The 20,915-nt window shown below is 44.1% G+C and overlaps 1 protein-coding gene across 3 annotated transcripts in view; it reads right to left on the reverse strand.

Moving 5' to 3' along the window:
- Positions 1–4,125: 4,125 nt before the first annotated feature.
- The window catches only part of PIK3AP1 (phosphoinositide-3-kinase adaptor protein 1), a 45,048-nt gene continuing 28,258 nt past the window's right edge, over positions 4,126–20,915 (reverse strand). For all 3 annotated transcript variants that reach the window (XM_081005462.1, XM_081005463.1, XM_081005461.1), the window contains exons 8-17: positions 19,666–19,858; positions 17,539–17,619; positions 16,425–16,607; positions 14,307–14,372; positions 12,810–13,015; positions 11,504–11,576; positions 9,515–9,670; positions 8,696–8,766; positions 7,253–7,356; positions 4,126–5,057 (exon numbers count right to left, since the gene is read on the reverse strand). In XM_081005462.1, coding sequence (XP_080861588.1) covers positions 4,988–5,057; positions 7,253–7,356; positions 8,696–8,766; positions 9,515–9,670; positions 11,504–11,576; positions 12,810–13,015; positions 14,307–14,372; positions 16,425–16,607; positions 17,539–17,619; positions 19,666–19,858 — 1,203 coding nt within the window. In that variant the 3' untranslated portion in view covers positions 4,126–4,987. The remainder of the gene's footprint in view (positions 5,058–7,252; positions 7,357–8,695; positions 8,767–9,514; positions 9,671–11,503; positions 11,577–12,809; positions 13,016–14,306; positions 14,373–16,424; positions 16,608–17,538; positions 17,620–19,665; positions 19,859–20,915) is intronic.

Here is a 20,915-nt window from a genome sequence, read left to right on the forward strand (position 1 = left end):
GAAGTGAGATGTCTACAGTTCCCTTACAGTTCTGCTGTCTGCTCTCCTCCAGACACTGGAGACCTGCTTGCCATAGCAGGTGAGGGAGCAGACCAGACCAGCACACTGCAGACACAGGGTCCAGGGGGAGCTCAGTTGCCCCTGCTCCCACTACAGCATGTCGGGAAGAGTAAAAGGTGCTGACCCTAAACACCAGATGAAGAAAGCTCAGGAAACACTTCCACACAGGGGCACCTCCAGGCAATACAGTACAGTATTGTGACCTTTTTCCAGGAGAATGCAAGCTCCCTTTTCCACTATGCACTGGAAGCAGTTACTGCAGTGTAGCTCTTGAAGCTACTAGCTCTGCCTCCTTACTGGAGCTAACATTGTATGGCTCTCCCTCCTGGCTTTACTCTTCACATTCCTGCGCTTCTGGGAAAACCCCAGTCAGCCACAGAACATTTCCTTGTTGGCTCAACAGACACCACACTCACACTGCTGATCATTCTCCCTCCTCCCCCTTACATGACTATAGCAAGTCAATTCATCAGTGCCTGGAGCAGTGACGTAGACAGTGAACACTGCGGGAAAGGCATGCAGAAGCAGAGAGGACAATCTTTACCTAAGTCATACCCAGGAATGACCACTGGGAGGAGTGCAGAGAGAAGAATTGCTGTGGTATATCTGTATCTGCATCAGCACAACCGGACGCCTCCACCTGCCCCACCTGCAACAAAACATGTCTCTCCTGTTTTGGTCTCTACAGCCACAGCAGGTGCTGTAATTCTCCCACGGTTTGACTTCACCTCCGAAGGCACACTCCTCCGTTGTCTCCCGAGACAGACGGGTGCCAAGAACGTACTCGGGGCAAGCCCGGCGAAATCAATGGACTTAATTGATTTAAATGGTTCTACATTGAGTATGATTGGATCTCACCCATAGACTTACCCTCACATACACCTTACTATAAAATATCCAGGATTTGCAAGATGGGAACTGGTGATGTAACATCCTGCCTGGGCATGTGTCTTTGCATAGTTCAGGCATAGGCAAACTCGTCCCTCCACATGTTTTTGGGACTACAATTCCCATCATCCCTTACCACTGGTCCTGTTAGCTAGGGATCATGGGAGTTGTAGGCCAAAAACATCTGGAGGGCTGAGTATGCCTATGCCTAGCTTAGTTGCTACCTTTGTGAATGGGCAGTAAAGGTGGGGGAATGACTCACCCTCTTATTTCATAAAATTTATATACTGCTTGATTGTTTAAAAAAAGAAAGCCCTCAAAGTGGTTTTGTCCTCCACCTGGCTAGGGGGAGGGGACAACCTAAGCTTGCAGTTTTGGACTGAAGGTTGAACTACTCTCTGGAAGAATCCTGTGGTACTGGTGGCCCCTAGGAACCGAATGGAAAGTCAGCAGAGTGATTAGGTGAAATTATGGAAGGAAGGTTTAAAATTTACTGCATGCAATGCCCTAAAAGAAAATGTGATGAAAATGATGTATAGGTGGTATATTACACCTGTCAAGTTAGCGAAAATGTATAAGGTCAGTAATAAATGTTGGAAATGTAAAGAAAAAGAGGGAACATTTTATCACATGTGGTGGGAATGTAAAAGGGTGAAATGCTTCTGGGAGATGATATATAATGAGTTGAAAAAAATGTTGATATATACATTTATAAAGAAACCAGAAGCATTTCTATTGGGCATTATGGGGAGTGACATAAATAGAAAGGAATGTAAGCTCTTTTTATATGCAATAACAGCAGCAAGAATATTATTGGCCCAAAAATGGAAGCAAGAAGAGTTACCAACGATTGAAGAATGGAGGATGAAGTTAATGGACTATGCAGAATTAGATAAACTAACAGGAAGGATTCGAAACCGGCGAGACCAGAAATTCACGGAAGACTGGAGTAAATTTACGGACTATTTGAAAAGTAATTGTGAAGAACAGATGACATTTGTAGGGTTGCAAGAAGTTTTGTGAGGAGTATTATTAGAAGTATTGTAAAAATGGACAAGGGGGAGGATGATTTGTTAAGAGATGTAAAGGCAATATAAAGTTAAGAAATGCATAAGAAGTGGTTAAAACGGTGGATCATCAGAGGTGCTGACGGAAGTCTAAAAAGATTGTATAAGTGATACGTTTTGTGGTACATTTTATAATTTATATGTTAAAATTAATAAAAAATATTATAAAAAAGGAACCGAATGGAAAGTCATATCTGCTGGACTGTTAATGTTGTGAGCTGTCTCTCTTATGCTCAACTTGTGTATATGTGCAAACAAAACATTATATTACAGAAGAACCATCAGTCTCCAATGACCCGCATTCCAAGGAAACAGAACCCTGGGTGAACACAGCACCCCTGAAACTTCACATTGCTCAGGACATGCCTAACAATACATTTGAAAACATATTGGTTTGTGCAAAAATATCTTAACCTGAAAAGGGCATTGCTTTTGTACCCTGGCTGGATACCAATGTCTCTCTTAGGATTGCAGGCATTGTATCCCCAACCTTAAACAGTAAATCCTCAAACCTTTTCAAGTTAGCTCTCCATCCAAAACTCACTTTCACCAACAACCACAACCACGCTAATGAGCGAACAGAGAGTAGGGAAAGGCAAATCAGTCAGTTTGATTTCTCTCAGTTTCTGATTTTCCCACTCATAAATTCAGTTAATCACATTTTCACATCAGTTTGCACTTTTAGAGCATTTTAGTGCAAATTTGTCCCATGAAACATACCTTTGTAATTTTGCCTTATACACATTTCTGCAAGGCCTTTTTCCTAAATATAATGCATGTCTGTATGCTTCTTTCACAAATATATGCAATTTTGTTTACGTGACTTGGCTGGAGAACTGCCTTGCAAAATTCAGAGAATGCAAATTTTGAAGAATGGCTGTGTTTTGGTTTGCATATTGCTTTGTAAAGTAGTGTGAATTAGGTAGGTTTGTCTTTAATGCAAACAGAATCAAATTTCTCCTCCATCTCTAGTGGAGAGTAATGTTCACACACAATCATGTGTGAGATGAACTACTGCATGGGAGGATTTTCACAGGATGGGAGGAACTGGGCCAGTAACACAGAAATAGCAGGGCTGGCCCACCCATGAGGCAAAGTGAGGAGACTGCCTCAGGCAGCAGGATCCACAGGGCAGGAATGCATCACCCTCTAGTGGTATGGTGGCACTGACAGCTGTGGTGCACTGCTTGATGGCCACATCTTCTGCCTTCTCAGCTTCCCTGCAACATGTCGCCTCTACAACAGCCTTTTGGCGAACAGGAGGCGCTGCTGCCTCCCACTCTTGTTCCCAATGTAGAAACCCACAGCGAAGCCTTCCCAGTGTTCCCTCCCTTGATCCTGATGTAGCTCTTCATTTAACCCTTCTTCCCCGGGGCGCCATTTTGTGGTTTGCCTCGGGTGCCAAAAAGTCTTAGGCTGGCCCTGAGGATGGGAATAGAGATGGAGTAGGCTATCTCTGGCTGTCTCCTAAAATCAAACCTAGAAGTTAAAATCAAACCTAGAAGTTACCAGCATGAGTTTGACTAAACTGCAGGAGGCAGTGGAAGACAGAAGTGCCTGGCGTGCTCTGGTCCATGGGGTCACGAAGAGTCGGACACGACTAAACGACTAAACAACAACAACAACAGAAGTTAGAAGAAAGGACCTCTTCACAGTGTTCCTTTCTAGGCTTGCCTGGGATGATGAGGGCACACACTTTCTTTACAAAAGCACTGGGGGTCTTTAGCTAAGGCACATTAAGCACACACCACTCTAAGCAGCCATACTTCATTTCTTCTTCCATATGTATTTTCCTCCAGGAAATTTACTATGAGAGATATTCTGCACAGTGGTGTTTTTTATTTTGTTAAACCTGATCTGAGGAGTTTGCTGCTGGAACAGACCCTGGAAAATAGTATCAGCTGAGATGGTCAGGTCAAAGGGCTGGGAAAATAAAGATCTGACTGCTGCAAGATCTTAGTCTTCTCTCACTTCTGCAGATGTGTTGTGCATTCCCAGGGGTTTCTACCTGACCGTTGAGAATGCACACCTCAAACCTTTTAACTCTGATCTGCTGTTTGCCTTTACAGGCTGCCTCTGAAAAAAAGAATTCAGACTCTGTAAAAAGAACTATGTTAAACATCTGTGCATAAACTTTATTGATATTCATAAATTATACAGAACCCAGGTTCCTTAACATCCACAGTTTGCTGGGTGGCTTTTGATAACATCACCACAGAATTAATACATACCAAGGCATGGACGAAGATTCCACAGAGGTCCTGTGTTCTAAGGCACAGGACTTAAAGTGCAAAACAATGCTCAATGTTTCCCTGTAATCTGAAAAAGCTACTTTAGGCACCAATTTATAGTCTGAAATATAAAATCACCATAAAACCGGTAATCTGCTTGGGCAGATTTCGAAGGAGTTACTCCATTGTGTACTGTGGTTGAGCTTCCACTGCACTGTGAGTGTGATTCATCAAAGCTTTACTTGAAGTACACTCATTGAAATTTATGAAAATCGCTGAGTTAGGTCCATTAATTACAGTGGGTCTACTCTAAGTAATACTTAGTTGAATACAGCCCTATGCCATCTCCAGTCTGCCTACCTGAAAGTGTCATTTGTTACCTCATTTGTAGAGAAACAGAGAAAAAGGTCCACTTGTAGGTATTCCATTTTCACGTTGAGGGATTGCTACCTTTGATCTGGTGCTATTAAGAAGGATGAATCGCATAATTCTGAAGAAGCTCAGTGTGTACTTTCCTCTGCCGTAACCAGTTTGTTCTGAAAAGCCACGACTGCCAAGAGGACAATCAAATTCTTGTTCTTTCCCCGACCCCCTCGGTTTGGTTTTTTAAAGAAACCTGTGCCAAAATTATTCATTTGACGGGGCGGAGTGAGGAGAAAACCTTTGCTGGATATTCAATATTATTAAAAGTCAACCTTAAGAATAAACACCATGCATTTTCGTATTCAGCATCCTGAAGATTTAGCGCGGCATTTCACGACCTCTCGGAGGCACAGGGGGAGGAGGACAGAAGTTGTCACTGCTAAAAGGCCTACAGAAAAACATTTGAAAAGCAGAGCATAAGAATAGCTTTGGAATATTACACGTGCTGAACTTCAAAGGCAAGGAAACAACAGAATGTCTTTGCGGTTTTTATGTGAATCACCAATACAAAATTGAAACAGAAAAGCTATTGTTAATATTCTTACTAATGATGTCAGTCTACATTTATTTATAAAAATATTTATATTCTATTAGTCATATAAACTATCAGACCAGCTTACAACTGTTTTACATAAAGCCATGCAATTAAAACCATATAAATGTTTGTTTTTAATTGCCAGAAAAAAGCTTGGCAACAGGGGCTTAAAGGTTAAAACAGAAGGAGGCTGGATCGGTTTCTTGTTGCTGTCAAATGAGTCTTGCCAACTTAGGAGACAACCAATGGCACTCTTGCAGATGATTTCAGTGATTCAGCTGGGATGTAAGGGGTTAGGCAGTCCCCAAGGACCTAAGTTGTTCAGGGCATTCTAAATTAATACAAGGACCTTGAACCTGGGTCCGTGTTATCTGGGTAGCCTGTTCAGATGTTTTAACCATGGTGTCACATGTTCTCAACCACAAACTCTCATCAGGAGTCAGGCTGCTGCATCTTGTACCAGCTGGAGCTTCCAGCTGGACCTGCCCAAGGCAGGTCCACATATTGCTGTAATGCAGCCTCAAAGATACCAATGCACGGGCCACAGTGGTCAGGCTCTCTCTGTCCAAGAACAGATGAAGCTGGCTCACCAGACAGAGCTGGTAAAAGGCACTCTTACCTTCTGGGCCTCTAATAACAGAGATGAATCCAGGACCAGGAGTAACCCCAAGCTATACACTTTCTCCTTCAGAGAGAATGCGACCCCATTCACAATGGGTAACTTGCCAATCTCCCAGACATGGGAACTACACACCCAAAGAGCCTCTGTCTTCCCAGGATTCAGACAATTTATTGCTCCTCATCCAATCCACCACTACCTTCAGACACTGATCCTGAGCTTTCACCACCTCTCCCATTTCAGATGTTAGAGATAAATAGAGCTGTGTGTCATCAGTATACCGGTAATAATTTTATTATTTATACCCTGCCCATCCGGCTATTTAACATATAAATGTTAAGTAGTGCTAGGGAGAGGATAGTATCCTTTGAAACTACATAGTATATGACACTCTATAGAGTAACACAAGCAAAAGAAACAGGCCCCTGCCCTGAGGTGCTTAGAGTGTTGACAGTGGGGGGGGGGGGGGCAGAGAAAGGGGAAAGAATGAGGGAGGCAAAGCATGGAAATGATATGAACAAATCCACTTATGCATACATGCAACTTCATTTCAAATTCCGATAAAACTAAAGCACTAGGTGAAAAAGAAGTGGTTCAAATATAAAACTGGCTTTTACCTCATTGTGCAATTGGAATAAAAGTGAAAGAAATACTGAAGGAGATCACCTTACAGCAGCTATTTATGACTTCCAACTCTTTTTATATCTGCACGCTATTTATAATCAGCACGCTAAATATTTTTACTGACGATATGGAAATGGCAAAACAACTGGCTTCCACGAGCCTTTTACATAAGTAGAATGGTTGCTTTATTTCCCCGAAGTTTCGATAGGCTCTAAATTAGCAAAAGAAAAAGCGGGGGGGGGGCTGTGTTTTGTGTAAACATCCCTCCAATAGCTTCCTGTCTGCTCCTGGATCCAGCAGGACTTCATTGTCCTCCTTAACATCAAAACCCCCTATGACCTTGCACCACTTACTTCTCCACATGCCTTCCTGTGATCTTTGCTTGTCCAGCTATACCACCTCAGACATCTGGTGGTTTCCTGCTCCTTGAAAGAAACTCTGCCCTTGCTGTCACTTACGCCTAGAACTCCCTCCCATAACACCTTTGTATGATTATCCCTCCTACTTCCTTCAAATCTTTCCTCAAAAACCATCTTTCCCGCAAAGCCTCTGGTAGGACCTCCTAGTTCCTATGCCTTACCATACCTCCGTCTGTATTAAGCCTAAGCAGCTGTAACTGGAACAAAATAATAATTGCATAGTCTCTTGTTTATATCTGCCACCATCGCATATCATCTCCCCCCCCCCCCCCGTTTCTATTTTAGATTGTAAGCCCTTTGGGGCAGAGACCTGTCAAAACTGTTCTTGAGGTAGTTGGCAGTAAAAAGGTAACAATCATGATGATATTAATAACAGCAACAACAACCTGCTAGCAACTCGAGGGGGTATCCTTGGAGGTCTTGCAGATGGTCTGTCTGGCGGCTGGGTCCCGGGGTTGAAATTTCTCTTTACTTCTGGTATTTCATTATCCTACATAAAGATGTGAAAGTAAGCTTTCCCCGCAGCATTTCCTTGGAAAATACACAGCCACATTTGTGTGTTTGTGTGTGTTTTCCCCCAAGCACAATTCAAAGTGTTGGTTCTGACCTAAAAGGCTTTGGCCCTGTATACCTGAAAGAGCGTCTCCACCCTCATCGTTCAGCCAGACACTGAGATCCAGCTCCAAGGGCCTTCCAGCAGTTCCCACACTGCAAGAAGTGAGGTTACCAGGAACCAAGCAGAGGGCCTTCTCGGTAGTTGCACCTGCCCTGAGGAATGGCCTCCCATCAGACGCCAAGGAGATAAATAACTATCTGACTTTTAGAAGACATCTGAAGGCAGCCCTGTTTAGGGAAGTTTTAAATGTTTGATGTCTTACTGTGTTTTAATTTGTTGGAAGCTGCCCAGAGTAGCTGGGGAAACCCAGTCAGATGGGTGGCATAATAATAATAATAATAATACTACACATACATGTTTGCATTGCCTAGGACTATGCTAGATCTGCCTTCAGGCCTTCTTCTATGAATGAATCCGTGTGCTACACAACACAGAACGCTGCCTTAAACCAAGCCAGACTACGGCTCTATAATTAAGTACTTTGGAACTACCTCGTCATCTAACTAGTTCATTGATTTTGAAGTTTTATATACTGCCTATGGATATGCAAAGCAATAGCACGGTAATCTAAAACAGAAGAAACGGGGGCAAGGGGAACCCTGTGGCCCTTAGTCCTCTGGTTGATGGCAAAGGCCAGAGTGGGTTTCTCTTCAACTTTGCAGCCCCAGAGCTCCTGGCATTAGGAACAGTGTATTATTTTAGGCAGGGTAGGGAGTATCACGGCCCCACACCCTGGTCCGTCTCATGTGGATCTGCTGGCACCAGATCCCATTTCCCATAATATTGTTCCTGGGAGACAAGAGTGCTATTCTGCCAAAGCGGTCTTTTTCTTTCTCAGTTCCCCTCAGCGAAACCTTCCAGTGTCACCACAGCATCAACAATCCCGGCTTGGTGCCTCAAATTAACTCTTCCCGCTACTCCTTTATCAAATTCTATGCCAGGGTTGGGGGACCTGTGGCCCTGCAGTACGGTTGTTGGGCTCCAACTCCTATCAGCCCCAGCCAGATTGCCCAATGGGCAAGGATGATGGGAGTTGTAGTCCCAACACCTCATCACTGCTCTATGCGGCCTGTTTGCCATGTATTCTAAGCCCACAGTCAAGAGGCTACTGCTTGTACACTGAAACATGCATTTCTGTAGCTTTAGTGAGGGATTAGGCCAGAGCAGTTGTGCAAGTTTGTTAAGAGAGAAAATTTCCAATGAGAAGTGTTACCTCGTTGTCTCCATCCATCCCACTGCTGGCACTCAGTATACTTCGTGTACTGGATCGGTTGCTTGAGCTACCTGGTTAGATGAGGAAACAAGCCCAGCTAGAGATTTTCAAGCATTTCATAAAGTGTCCACACATTCATGTTTTGTTGTGAGGAACCACCTTCCAATCCTTTCCCCTGGCCCTGAAACCACCATTCCGCTTATTCCTATAATTTCTGAATTAGGGAAGAGCTCTGTATGAAGTTATTTATTCTTACCTCTCGGTTTCTTTTTCATTTTGTGTCATGTGTCTGTTAGATTGTGAACCTTTAGGCAGGGACTGAATTATCTTTCAATATGTGTACAGTGCTTAGAGAATTGCATGTACTGAGAAACAGGCTTTATACATGTTTATCTTACAGGTTAATGGATCGAAGAGGGAAGGTTTTTCCCACTCCCCTTGGAACAGAGACAAGGAGGTGTGGAATTCTGCACCAGTAAATTAAATTATTGCTATTGGATGAAACTGCAGCATGATGAAACTCAAACTTTTGCCAATCAGCAAAAGGAAAACAAGGAAGTAAAACATGTTTTATGTTTGGTTATCTGAATCTGCGGTGCGTATAGCGAGGTTTGGGTACTAATTCCTCATGTTTGGATAAGTGAATTTTTGCACAGGAAACTTTCATAAAGTGTATAAACAGACTGAGCAGTAAGTTCAGTGAGGGTAATACAGAGCATTGGCTGGGAAAGCAACAACTGCTAAGTGCTCCATCCTTAATGACTAGAAATCCAAAGCATCCTCACCTCTCCCTAGATGGCTTCCTGGCTGTTTACTTACTAGTAGTACTTGAGGCGCTTTCTGTTTTCCAGTCCCCTCGCCTGATTTCTTTAATTGGTTGGTAGAGGTTTTTCCGAGGATGAGCTTCATAAATGCTACACTCTGGTTTCTTGGGGATGTTTTGAGAATGGCCAACAGGGACAGTGATTTCCAAATCTAGGAAGAAAAAGTCAGGAGTCAAGGCAAGGCAACTTATTATTACTATTAAGGTAAAGGTAAAGGGACCCCTGACCATTAGGTCCAGTCATGACCGACTCTGGGGTTGCGGCGCTCATCTCGATTTATTGGCCGAGGGAGCCAGCGTACAGCTTCCGGGTCAGGTGGCCAGCGTGACTAAGATGCTTCTGGTGAACCAGAGCAGCGCACGGAAACGCCGTTTACCTTCCCGCCGGAGCAGCACCTATTTATCTACTTGCACTTTGAGGTGCTTTCGAACTGCTAGGTTGGCAGGAGCAGGGACCGAGCAACGGGAGCTCATTATTAAAACACATTTATTCAAAAATTACACTTCAGCTTTGTCCCTTTGGCAGTGGGCAAAACTTTTTCAAACTGGAAGTTATGCCTCGTTGCTCATCTAGTACCTTCCTTGGCATCCGCAGCTAAAATTCTGATTCTGCCCCAAACAAGGTAATTCCTCCTGCACTTTGGAAATCTGTGCATAGGGCTGCTTGGATTTTCCACTGATGTCTCTTCTCCACCCTCACTGATGCTGTGCAAGTAAAGGATCCCTGGATGGTTAAGTCCAGTCAAAGGCAACTATGGGGTTGCGGCGCTCATCTTGCTTCAGGCCGAAGGAGCCGGCATTTCCAGGTCATGTGGCCAGCATGACTTAAACCGCTTCTGGCACAACAGAACACCGTGACGGAAGCCAGAGTGCACGGAAACGCCGTTTGCCTTCCCACTGCAGTGGTACCTATTTATCTATTTGCACTGGAGTGCTTTTGAACTGCTAGGTTGGCAGAAGCTGGGACAAAGCAACGGGAGCTCACCCCGTTGCAAAGATTCAAACCATGGACCTTCTGATCAGCAAGCCCAAGAGGCTCAGTGGTTTAGACCACAGCGCCACCCACGTCCCCTTCAGTAATACAACAGGCAAAATTGGCATCTAGTAGGCACATCCCTGTAGTTACAACAGCCACCGCTGCACCAGTCCAAACCATACATTTTCCACCAGTGTCTTGCTATCATAAATGATGGCATTTGACGAGCTACAACGCCAGTGAAAAGAACATAATGTTAACCAGTTGCTATTTGGGCAGTCTTGGTATGCTTGTGCACATACAGCCTGAGATATTCCTGCCCTCTGTGTGTCAAATGACAGTAACCACAGAAGAAACATTGTTTTGCCTCGAGTCTTTATCATACTCTTTTTATCCACAATCTTGTTTGCATCCCAGGACTTTCACAAAAATGTATACATCTACTTAGAATTTATGGGAGTTGTTTAGCCTGCTGAAATGTAAAGATTGTACTAAATTAACAAAAAATGAGTTATTGAGAGAACACCCATTTATCAGTGATGGTTTCAGGTTTGCTCCCACATTTGAGGCTCTTCAGATTGCTGGGGCCTGTTTTGTTTTTGCCTCAAAAGCCTCACAATCAGATCAAAGTCAAAAGAGGTTAGAAAACCAACTAGAAAACCATTACAGCAGAGTGTACCATGGGCTAACTAAATAAATGCACAAGTGGAACTACTTCTGCTTTTGCATTGCGACTTCCCCCTGCCCTTGTGCATGCTCCATAATGTCCCCAAATCTGCTGTGGAGGGTTGGGAAAAACCCCTAAGAGATTTAGGCAGAGCACAGGGGGAGGAGAGGGGGGGAAATGCCCTGCTGTGCAAGAGGAAGTTGTTCTGCTCATGCAAAGTAGTACTTAGCAAAATGTTGCGTACAACCCTTTAGCTCCACCACACTTGGCTACAGACCAGGAGTGGGAGACGTCCAACTGCTGCAGTTTTCAGCGTGGTCACCAATTAGTCAAGCCCTTTACCTGCATGTTTGCCAGCCTTTTGCTTCTCAATTTGCCGCCGAGTGATGCTGTCGCGTAATCTTTTCAGGTTTTCCTGGAAACGCAAAACGTTATTTTCAAGGATCTGAACAAACATGCACAACTATTCATAATGGTTTGCAAAACTGGAAAGATCTAACTGAATCTGAGGTAGATAATCCCATTTCTTCTACTAATACGTGGGCCTCACCATCTAAGATTTTAGGAAAGAGATTCTAGTGATCATGAAGCAAGATTTAACTAATTATCAGCAATTCTCCATAGCTTCCAGTCCATGTTGTTCTGATCTTATAAAATGATCCCTGTCCGTGCACTTTTTTGTGAGTCCTCCTAGCTATGACTCCATAGGTGCTGAAGGTATTTCCGAAGGGAACGCAGGAAATACTTGTGTAGCTGATGAAGTTTGACCCACGTTCAACACGCAATCAATAGCAAAATGAGTTTTGCAGCAATTTGGTGTGGTTAACCAAGATTGTGTTACATACTCCAAACAGTCTCTCTTTCCAACCGTTTCTGATTATCAGCAAAGACTCCAGTATGGGCACAACATCTGGCTTCTCTCTTAGCCTGTAGCTACTTGCATATTTTTTAAAACAAGACCACCCATCAGTGTGGCTTCAAAGACAAGGCTACAGTACAGCTGGGTACTATGGGCTTGTTTGTACAAGGGAGATGTTTGGGATGGTTAGGGATGGTGACATTTTCAAGGGCTTGAAATGCAGGCTCCCTCCTCGCAGACTAGTTAGCTCTAATGCAAGTTGGACAATGTTCTCTTTGAGCTTGCCGTGAGTTTAATTGGGGCTCCTGCCCCAAATACCACATTTGCAAATGGAGCAGCAGAGCAGAAGCCCTCAGCTGTGAAGAGCTGTCATCCATTTGACAGGGGAGAGACAGGGAGGGGAAATCTACTAACTGGACTCTGCCAGGATTCCTTGCAAATCCCCTCAGGTTCTTGTGAGGAAAGCTTGCAAAACTCAAGATCGTTTCTGAGGTAGAGAGGCTCCGTCCATCCCTAGAGATTGTCCTCATTGTCCTTTTTGTTAAAGACACATTTGGGACTACTAGCTTCCAGCTCCTACAATCTGAAACCACAGCCCACTTGGCTCTGCATTCTGAATTCCACTATGCCAACTTATGGAAAGGCACAGAAAACAGCAGCTTTTTACCTTTCCCAGCAATGACAACAGGAAGACAAAGAAAGAATTATGTGTGGTATGTGGTAGGGTAGACTCCGTAATGCTGTTGCTTTTTATATTTCCCAGTGAAAAGCACTTTTTGGTTTACACACCTGCTGAAAGCGAAATGATTCCGACCGCTTTTTCTGATTCAACTGCCACTCCTTGAAACAAAGGACAGCTTCATCTACAGTGAGCATCCCCAGTTTCACTTGCTCCTGTAAAGTGATGAGTTGCCTTTGGCCTGGGGTTTTCATCCCAGCAAACGGGTCATATATACTGGTTTGTGGCTGAGCCTTTGGATCTCTGTCTGCTTGCTCTGGAATGGAAACAAAGGAAACGCTTGGAAAATATCATCAGAACCCCTGTTAGAATAAACAAGTTCCGTTTTAAATACTGAAATACTAAATAAGGTGGGTAACAATGTGTAATAGAAAAAGAAGCATGAAATTAGGTTAAAGGTGTGTGAAAGAAAGTAATAGAAATGGAAAGAAATTGCAACTGAGTAGATTGGAAGTCTAACACAAAGGTGGGGTGAGGGGTGGTGGATGGTGATGGGAAAAGGAATTATCTGTGGGACTGAGTGCAGTTATGTTTGAATATTTTTAAGGATTGTATGAAATGTATGTTTGTATGCTTGTATATTTGCAATATGTGTGTATTAATGCTGAATTATAAAACTTATAAAACAATGAAACTTATAAAACAATAAAAACTTTTCAAAAAAAGGAAAATATCATTTTTTTAAAAAGCAAAACACTGCTAGATGTGTCATGTGGTTCAGTTCAGGGACGGTGTTTGAAAAGGGCTGAGGGTCTGCCGGCTCTGCAGGCAAGGGGTGACATAACTGGGCCTGTGAGGCTCGGGGTGTGTTCGCCCACAGGGGAGCCGCACAAATAATATTGTTGGTCAAGTGAGCCGTGGACTCAAAAAGGTTGAAAACTTCTGCTTCCAAAAGTATATTTTAAGGGAACACCTAGAGCACATCATTGCTGTAATGAGTATGGGTTGCTCGTGCGTAAGTTGCCGCCTCTCCTGGCTATGTTGCCTTGTTAAACCTTTCTGTCTGGACAGCCCTTCACTTCGTGGCTGCCTCAGTCGCTAGCAGAATCTGTCAGTGGGCGTTGCTTAAACCTTTTCCAACATAAAAGTTGTTTGACGCCAAGTCTCCTCCTACTCTCCCTGCGCGGAAGTCTTCTGCGCAGGGAGGGCGTGGGTAGCGGAGGACCCGTGCTCTCCCCGCTGGTGTCCGGTGAAGAGTCCTGGAGCCCTCTCGCCGATTCCCCCATCTGCCCCCCTTTATCCCTGGTGTTGCGCTGATTTCCTTCCCCATCTGCTGAGCTGCCTCTCTCCCTGCTGGGCCCTTCTCCAGCATCATTTGAGAGTCTTCCCTCCGCCTCTAGCTCCGATGTCAGTTCCCTGACAATTGCTTTTCTAATCCAAATGCTTTTGCTACTGCCAGCCCACTCACTTCTCTTACTTATTCCACTACAGCAATTTGCACAGCTCATCTACACTTAATATGGTAAATGATATTAACCATGAATGGAAGTCATACCCAAGAATTAGCCTGTCAGGCAATGGGAAGAGTAGCTATAACTCCAACTTACCTTTCCTAATATTGCCTGTAGACACGTAGAGGTTCCCAGGTTTCTCCTGGTGCTTTCCTGCAAAAACTAAACAGTGACAAGCTATTTAAGGCATGAGACAATTCGGCAGATCCAGACCAAACTTCAGTCAATGCAACTATTAGGAGAAATCCCATTCTAAGCAAAAACAACAATGAACAAACCCGAAACTCTTGAGTTAGCTGATCTGTAGATCAGTGTGGGAATCAGCCAGCCAACTTCCATTGGTCTATAGACAACACAGTAAGACAGATGCTATACTCATCACCGTTGCCATGTGTTGCCAACACTGACTTAATAAAGAATACTATTGCAGTCTATGAAAATCTGAATGACAGAACATACTGAAGACTGATATGTTTAAAGGAAAAGGAATGGGATGGGATGTTCCAGCATTGTGATTTGCAATTTGAAAATTCTAGAAGCTGATTTAAAAATAATAATCAAAGGTTTCACATGAAAGAAGGCCATATTAGAAAGAAACATAATTCCTGCCATTGCTGCTTTATTCCCATTTTAGGGTGGCGTCCAAACGCTGCTATGGTGGCATCTTGCATTTCTATGGGGAGTTCTGATTTCTGCCCAGGGAACATTTCAAAATTTAATTTGTGTTTGATTTTCATTTACTTTTTAGAATTAAAAATAATAATCTGTAAACTGGGCTATAAAACAGGATTTACATATTCTGAATAACTGAATGAATGGCTTCTCCAATGAGAACACAGAAATCACCTAGCGAGGCAATGAGAAGATGGTTCTAGAGTAGGGTTGCCATATTTCAAGAGGCGAAAATCCAGACACAAAAAGGTTTTGAGCATTCTTTTTAGGGCAATCGTCCGATAGCCCCTCCTCCACCGCCACCAAGCCTGAACCAGAAACACCTGCACACAATTTGTTTTATATAACCCCCCCCCCAATCCAGGACATTTGCTTTAGATTGCAAAATTCCCTCCCAATGGGCATGTAGGACCCCCAAAAGAGCATGTACGGGAATTGCTGGAATATTCTAGAGGAGAGCCTAGATCAGCACTTCAAATGCTGTTTCTGCTGTTCAAAAACTACTTCTACTGGCTCTGGCAAATCTCACAAGACAAGATCTGGAAATCTCAAATAGATAAAAAGGAACTAGGTTCGCACAACCAGGTTCGCCTCATTTTTTTTCAATCCGCAAGAATGGGCAAGTTGCAGACTGGGTCACGCTCTCAGGCCCCAGCAAAGTGTCCTCATTCCTCTCACGCTTGGTCCCTGACACAAGGAGGTTCTGGATCATATAAACAGGTTTGTTCTCTCCACGAGTTCCTCCCAGGAATGAACCTAACTGTGGCCTTGAACGTTCCTGGAGGCGGTCGTATGTTGGCTGTTAGTTGCCTGGACAGGCCGAAATAATGGGAGCTCACTTCTGTTTCCCTTTTATTTTCATTCCTTTGGTATTTGGCAAATATGTTGTTGGGACCCGGAAGACTAGACAAAACCTCTTTTAAAAAATGAGAAGCATAATTCTTTGAACTCAACTATAAGAATACAAGCTGTGAGTTTTCCTATCCTAGGCTGTATAAAAGGTAAAGGTAAAGGTACCCCTGACCATTAGGTCCAGTCGCAGACGACTCTGGGGTTGCGGTGCTCATCTCGCTCTATAGGCTGAGGGAGCCGGCGTTTGTCCGCAGACAGCTTCTGGGTCATGTGGCCAGCATGACTAAGCTGCTTTCTGGTGAACCAGAGCAGTGCACGGAAACACCGTTTACCTTCCCGCCAGCACTTTGATGTGCTTTCCAACTGCTAGGTGGCAGGAGCTGGGACCGAGCAACGGGAGCTCAGTCCGTCGTGGGGATTCGATCCGCCGGCCTTCTGATCAGCAAGCCCTAGGCTCTGTGGTTTAGACCACAGCGCCACCTCTGTCCCTTCCTAGGCTGTACAGCCTACAGCAAAGATGGAGAATCTGTGGTCCTCTTGACGTTGCTCTGCAACTCCCATCATGGATGACCACTGACTTGGGATGATGGGAGCTGACGTCCAACAACATATGGGGGACCAGAGGTCCCTCATTCCCTCGCTACAGGCTTTTGCAAAACAATTTTGAGATAATTCTGCTTCCTCAGTCACCTTTATAGATGTATGATTCTTTGTCCTGTGGTTTAGTGGAGGGATCAGGTCTCGGAACAGGGACAGGTGGCCTATTGACCAATTCCTGAGGGAAACTGTCCTGTTCCACCGTGTGATAGAGTTCTTCATCTTCACAATCATGGTATATATCCTCTTTCGGTTCTGGTACATCCATGCTCACACCTAGAAAACAAACTCATAATTAGAAAGGGGGAAACTCATGCAGAGTGAAGCAACTGTGTGCATTTAAGTTTTACATAACTTGTAGAGTGTGGGGTGGAGAGAGCTTTTATATATCTTATGTTAGTCTGGATATTTTTGTTTTGTTGGCTATAGAGTCATTGAGGGAATCTCTAATATTGGACCCGCTGTATTTGAACATATTTACCCCTGCATCACTCTGAACAAAAGCCAAGGACTGCCTTAGCGTGTCATTTGAACCCAGGTTCATGGGTAAGCTGTCTCGACGCGGATGATGAGCTTTGACCAACAAGCCTTGGCTACGGCTTGCAGTTAGCGATAAGATTTGTTGTTGTTAATAAAATTTGTATATCCTCCTTCATCTGAAGATCCCAGGGCGGTTCACAACATAAAAATACAAAATATGAATACAAAATACATAATAAAATAAAAACAAAACAAAACAATAACCCCCTCCCACAAACATATTTAAAAGGATCATAGAATGCTAATCAGCAAAAGGCCTGGTTGAAGAGAATTGTTCTCGCCTGGCACCTAAAGACATGCAGAAGAAGAAGAGTTTGGATTTGATATCCCGCTTTATCACTACCCTAAGGAGTCTCAAAGTGGCTAACATCCTCCTTTCCCCTACTCCCCCACAACAAACACTCTGTGAGGTGAGTGGGGCTGAGAGACTTCAAAGAAGTGTGACTGGCCCAAGGTCACCCAGCAGCTGCATGTGGAGGAGCGGGGAAACAAACCCGGTTCACCAGATTACGAGACTACCGCTCTTAACCACTACAACAGCCTTCCTGGGGAGAGCCTTCCACAAACTGGGAGCTACTGCAGAAAAGGCTCTCTCTCATATTGCTATCCTCCAGATCTCTTCATATGGGGATCTTAACTCTGAGCCTTCCTCTCTGCATATGCTCACCTTCTAAGAACTTGCGCATCATATAGGCCTTTGTTGTCCGTGCGGAGGAGCTGCTAGTCTCCGACTGAAGCATTTCTACGTCTGAAAACAACAACGGACAAACATAATCCACTGGGTTCTTTGAAAAGCTTCTCTTATCAGCATCTAAGAACAACTGAGACATGACTCCCATTGACAGCTGCTGAAAGGGGAAAGCTGCTCAAAAGGCTCCACGGCACTGCAAATTAAGGCTGAAATGGGTGAAACTGACTCCACCACCACCCATGTGAACGAACCCACTTGCATGGGGAGTTCCTGTAGTGGCACCATAGCTCTTGATTTTGTTTTGGATGGGGTAGTACTTCCATTTGGGGAAAAGCCAGGTTTGCAGTATGAGGGTTTTCCTGCATTCAGTGTTGCATCAGGATGCTGTGATAGTGGCTGTGCACAGCTTAGGCTGCTGAGCTGTGCATATTGCTGAAAAGTCAGGTCTGGCTATGATAGCACATGCCCTAGTGACACCCAGATCCAGATTGGATTATTATTGCAATGTGCTCTGCATGGGGCTACTTGTGAAGAGTCTTTTGACACTCCCACTGGTCCAGGATGTGGTAGCAAGAGTCTTAGTCAGCACTGTCCACTCTCGAGGGATATAAATTTAATTAATATAGGCCTAGGACCCTCGTACCTACGGGACCGCCTCTCCCGGTATGCCCCACGGAGAGCTTCAAGGTCCATAAATAGCAACACCCTAGTGGTCCCGGGCCCTAAGGAAGTTAGATTAGCTTCAACCAGAGCCAGGGCCTTTTCAACTCTGGCTCCGGCCTGGTGGAACGCTCTGCCTCATGAGACCAGGGCCCTGCGGGATCTGATTTCTTTCTGCAGGGCCTGTAAGACAGAGTTGTTCCGCCTGGACTTTGACTTGGAGCCAATTTGATTCCCTCCCCCTCTTTCTTTTTCCTTTTTCCTTTCTCCTCCTGTGATGAGCCTGCATTTTAATATTTTAATGTTTCAATATTTTAATGTTGTATTTTAATCTTGTTTTTAAGTTGTATTCATTAGACTTGTTTTTATTATTGCTTGTTAGCCGCCCTGAGCCCGGCCTTGGCTGGGGAGGGCGGGGTATAAGTATTATTATTATTATTATTATTAAATAGGTAAAAAAATTGCCCATGGGACCACCATATTACACTCATCATTGCAACAGCTGCATTGATTACCAGTCTGTTTCCAAGCACAGTTAAAAGTGTCGGTGATAACCTCTGAAGCCCTAAATGGCCTGGGTCCAGGGTATTTCACCCTGTTTCAGCTTGCCCATTCCCTAAGAGCTGGCAGCAAAGCCCTTCTCTGTGTCCCACCAATGATGGAGGTGCAGTTGGCTGGGATGATAGGAAGGACTTCCTTGATGGCTGCACCCAGACTGTAGAAAACCTTGCCCTACTAGGTTTATCTGGCCCACTCCCTTGCCATTTCTGGTGAAAATGTGCTGAGCCTGTCTTGATATTGCTGTTTTATCCTGGAATGTAGTACTTTGACTGCTGCAAGCCACTCTGAGTAATGCAAATAAATAAATAATCCAGTGGTAAGGTGAGTCATTTCCTCATACCTACCAAACAAATTCATCCAGAGGCCACGATCTGAAAATTCTTTGTTCTAATTTCCAATGTTGTGTGCATTTGGACTTGAAACAAGGTTAGAACATTCTGTGTTTGAGCTCCTCTGCGTGATACCTGCCATGTTAGGTACAGCCAGACCCAGTTTATTTACTGATCTTTATAATGCACTTCCTTTCAATCTGAGTAATTTACCAGTCCAAGAGAAGCTGTTAATTGACACTGGCTTTGTTCAGATCTTTTTTGTTTCTTTGCTTTTTTTGGATAATGCTTTCAAGGTATTTTTCATGGTACAGAAGATACATTTTGAGAAAACAATTGTTACAACAGTAAACAACTATTAACTTGTTCTGATAAAATGCTTTGTCTAGATCTTGATCAGGCAGAGAGCTAGGAGGAAGGAGACGTTTTATTCTACTTACAGCAATACATGGTGGCAGCCATGACAGACTCTTTAGTCTGCCCTTTAATATCTTAATTTAGCTTAGTGGATAAGGAGTCCAAGTTCGATTTAAAAGAGGAAGACTATACATACACAAGTCCTCTGTAGTAGCACCAGGAACCAAGCCAGCCATGGATTCGTAGAGCTCCTCATCACAGCCAGGGTTCAGAGAGCATTTCATCAGCAGGTCACTGGAAAGGTGAGCCATGGACTCATAAACAGAATCATCTTCCTCACCCTGCATCAGCTGTTCCTTTATGTGGCTTTTCAGCAAGTCTGCTGTCTCCTAGAAGGTGAAGAAAGAAAATCAACAGACCCACAGAGGCAGTGGTGGTGGTGGTGAATGCCATTGAATCAATCTAAGAGCATGCCCATGTAATCAATCCGAAACATGACCCCTCCTACTACACCTGAGTCTTTATATGCAGTGGAGCGTTCATGGCAGGGCAGAACTTTGGGGTGGAAGCCAGCAGAATGAGCAGAAAGACCACCATACAGGGGAGCAGTCTAATCTTACTGCATTTTGTTCACTAGCTGACGCCAACAACATTTCGCTAACTCTTTTAAACGTTTAGAGGCAGAGCCCCTACACAACCATAAGCTAGCCACTTTTTGAAACACATACAAGCAAATTTACCCCTTTCCTTTGCAGTCACGCACCTCTAAACTTCATGAAACAGCAGGATGGTGTTAAATCATTATTTTATTGCATTTAGCTTTCTGCACTTTCCACCCTCTAGGGTTGGTGTGCACATTTGCCCCGATTCCATAAAAACTGCAACCCCTCCCCAGAGGATAGCTCTTTTCCCCACATTAGGTTCCTCACTGCCCATTATATGTGGAAAAGGAAAATGTCACAAGTGATGCTAAATCAGGAACTATCATGTCTATGCAGAGAATGACATTCAGAGAAGAGGGTGGATCTCATGCAAAGGCCTAAGCCATACATTAAATCTTTAAAGCATTCCTGTCTCCCAGAAAATTCCAGAAAAGCAGAGCAAAAAGGTGCTGTTACCTTTCACCTCTGCCACTGATCCACAGACACACCAACCTGCCTGTCTCCCAAATCCACACTGCTTCTGCGGTGCTTTTTCTATCTACTTGAAGATCTGTTCAACTTTGTTCACAGGTGTTATTTTTCCTCCTACAAACACTGAAGTATGCCAATATCGCCAGGCCTTAATTTCATAAGTATCACCTACCCTATCAATTGCTCTAGATCAGGCATAGGCAAACTCGGCCCTCCAGATGTTTTGGGACTACAACTCCCATCATCCCTAGCTGTAATAATTATAGGGGTTGCTCGTGTGTAAGTTGCTGCCACTCCTGGCTAGGCTGCCTGG

Source organism: Podarcis pityusensis, assembly GCF_964106645.2.
Source record: "Podarcis pityusensis genome assembly, chromosome: 5".
Classification (NCBI taxonomy): Eukaryota; Metazoa; Chordata; class Lepidosauria; order Squamata; family Lacertidae; genus Podarcis; species Podarcis pityusensis.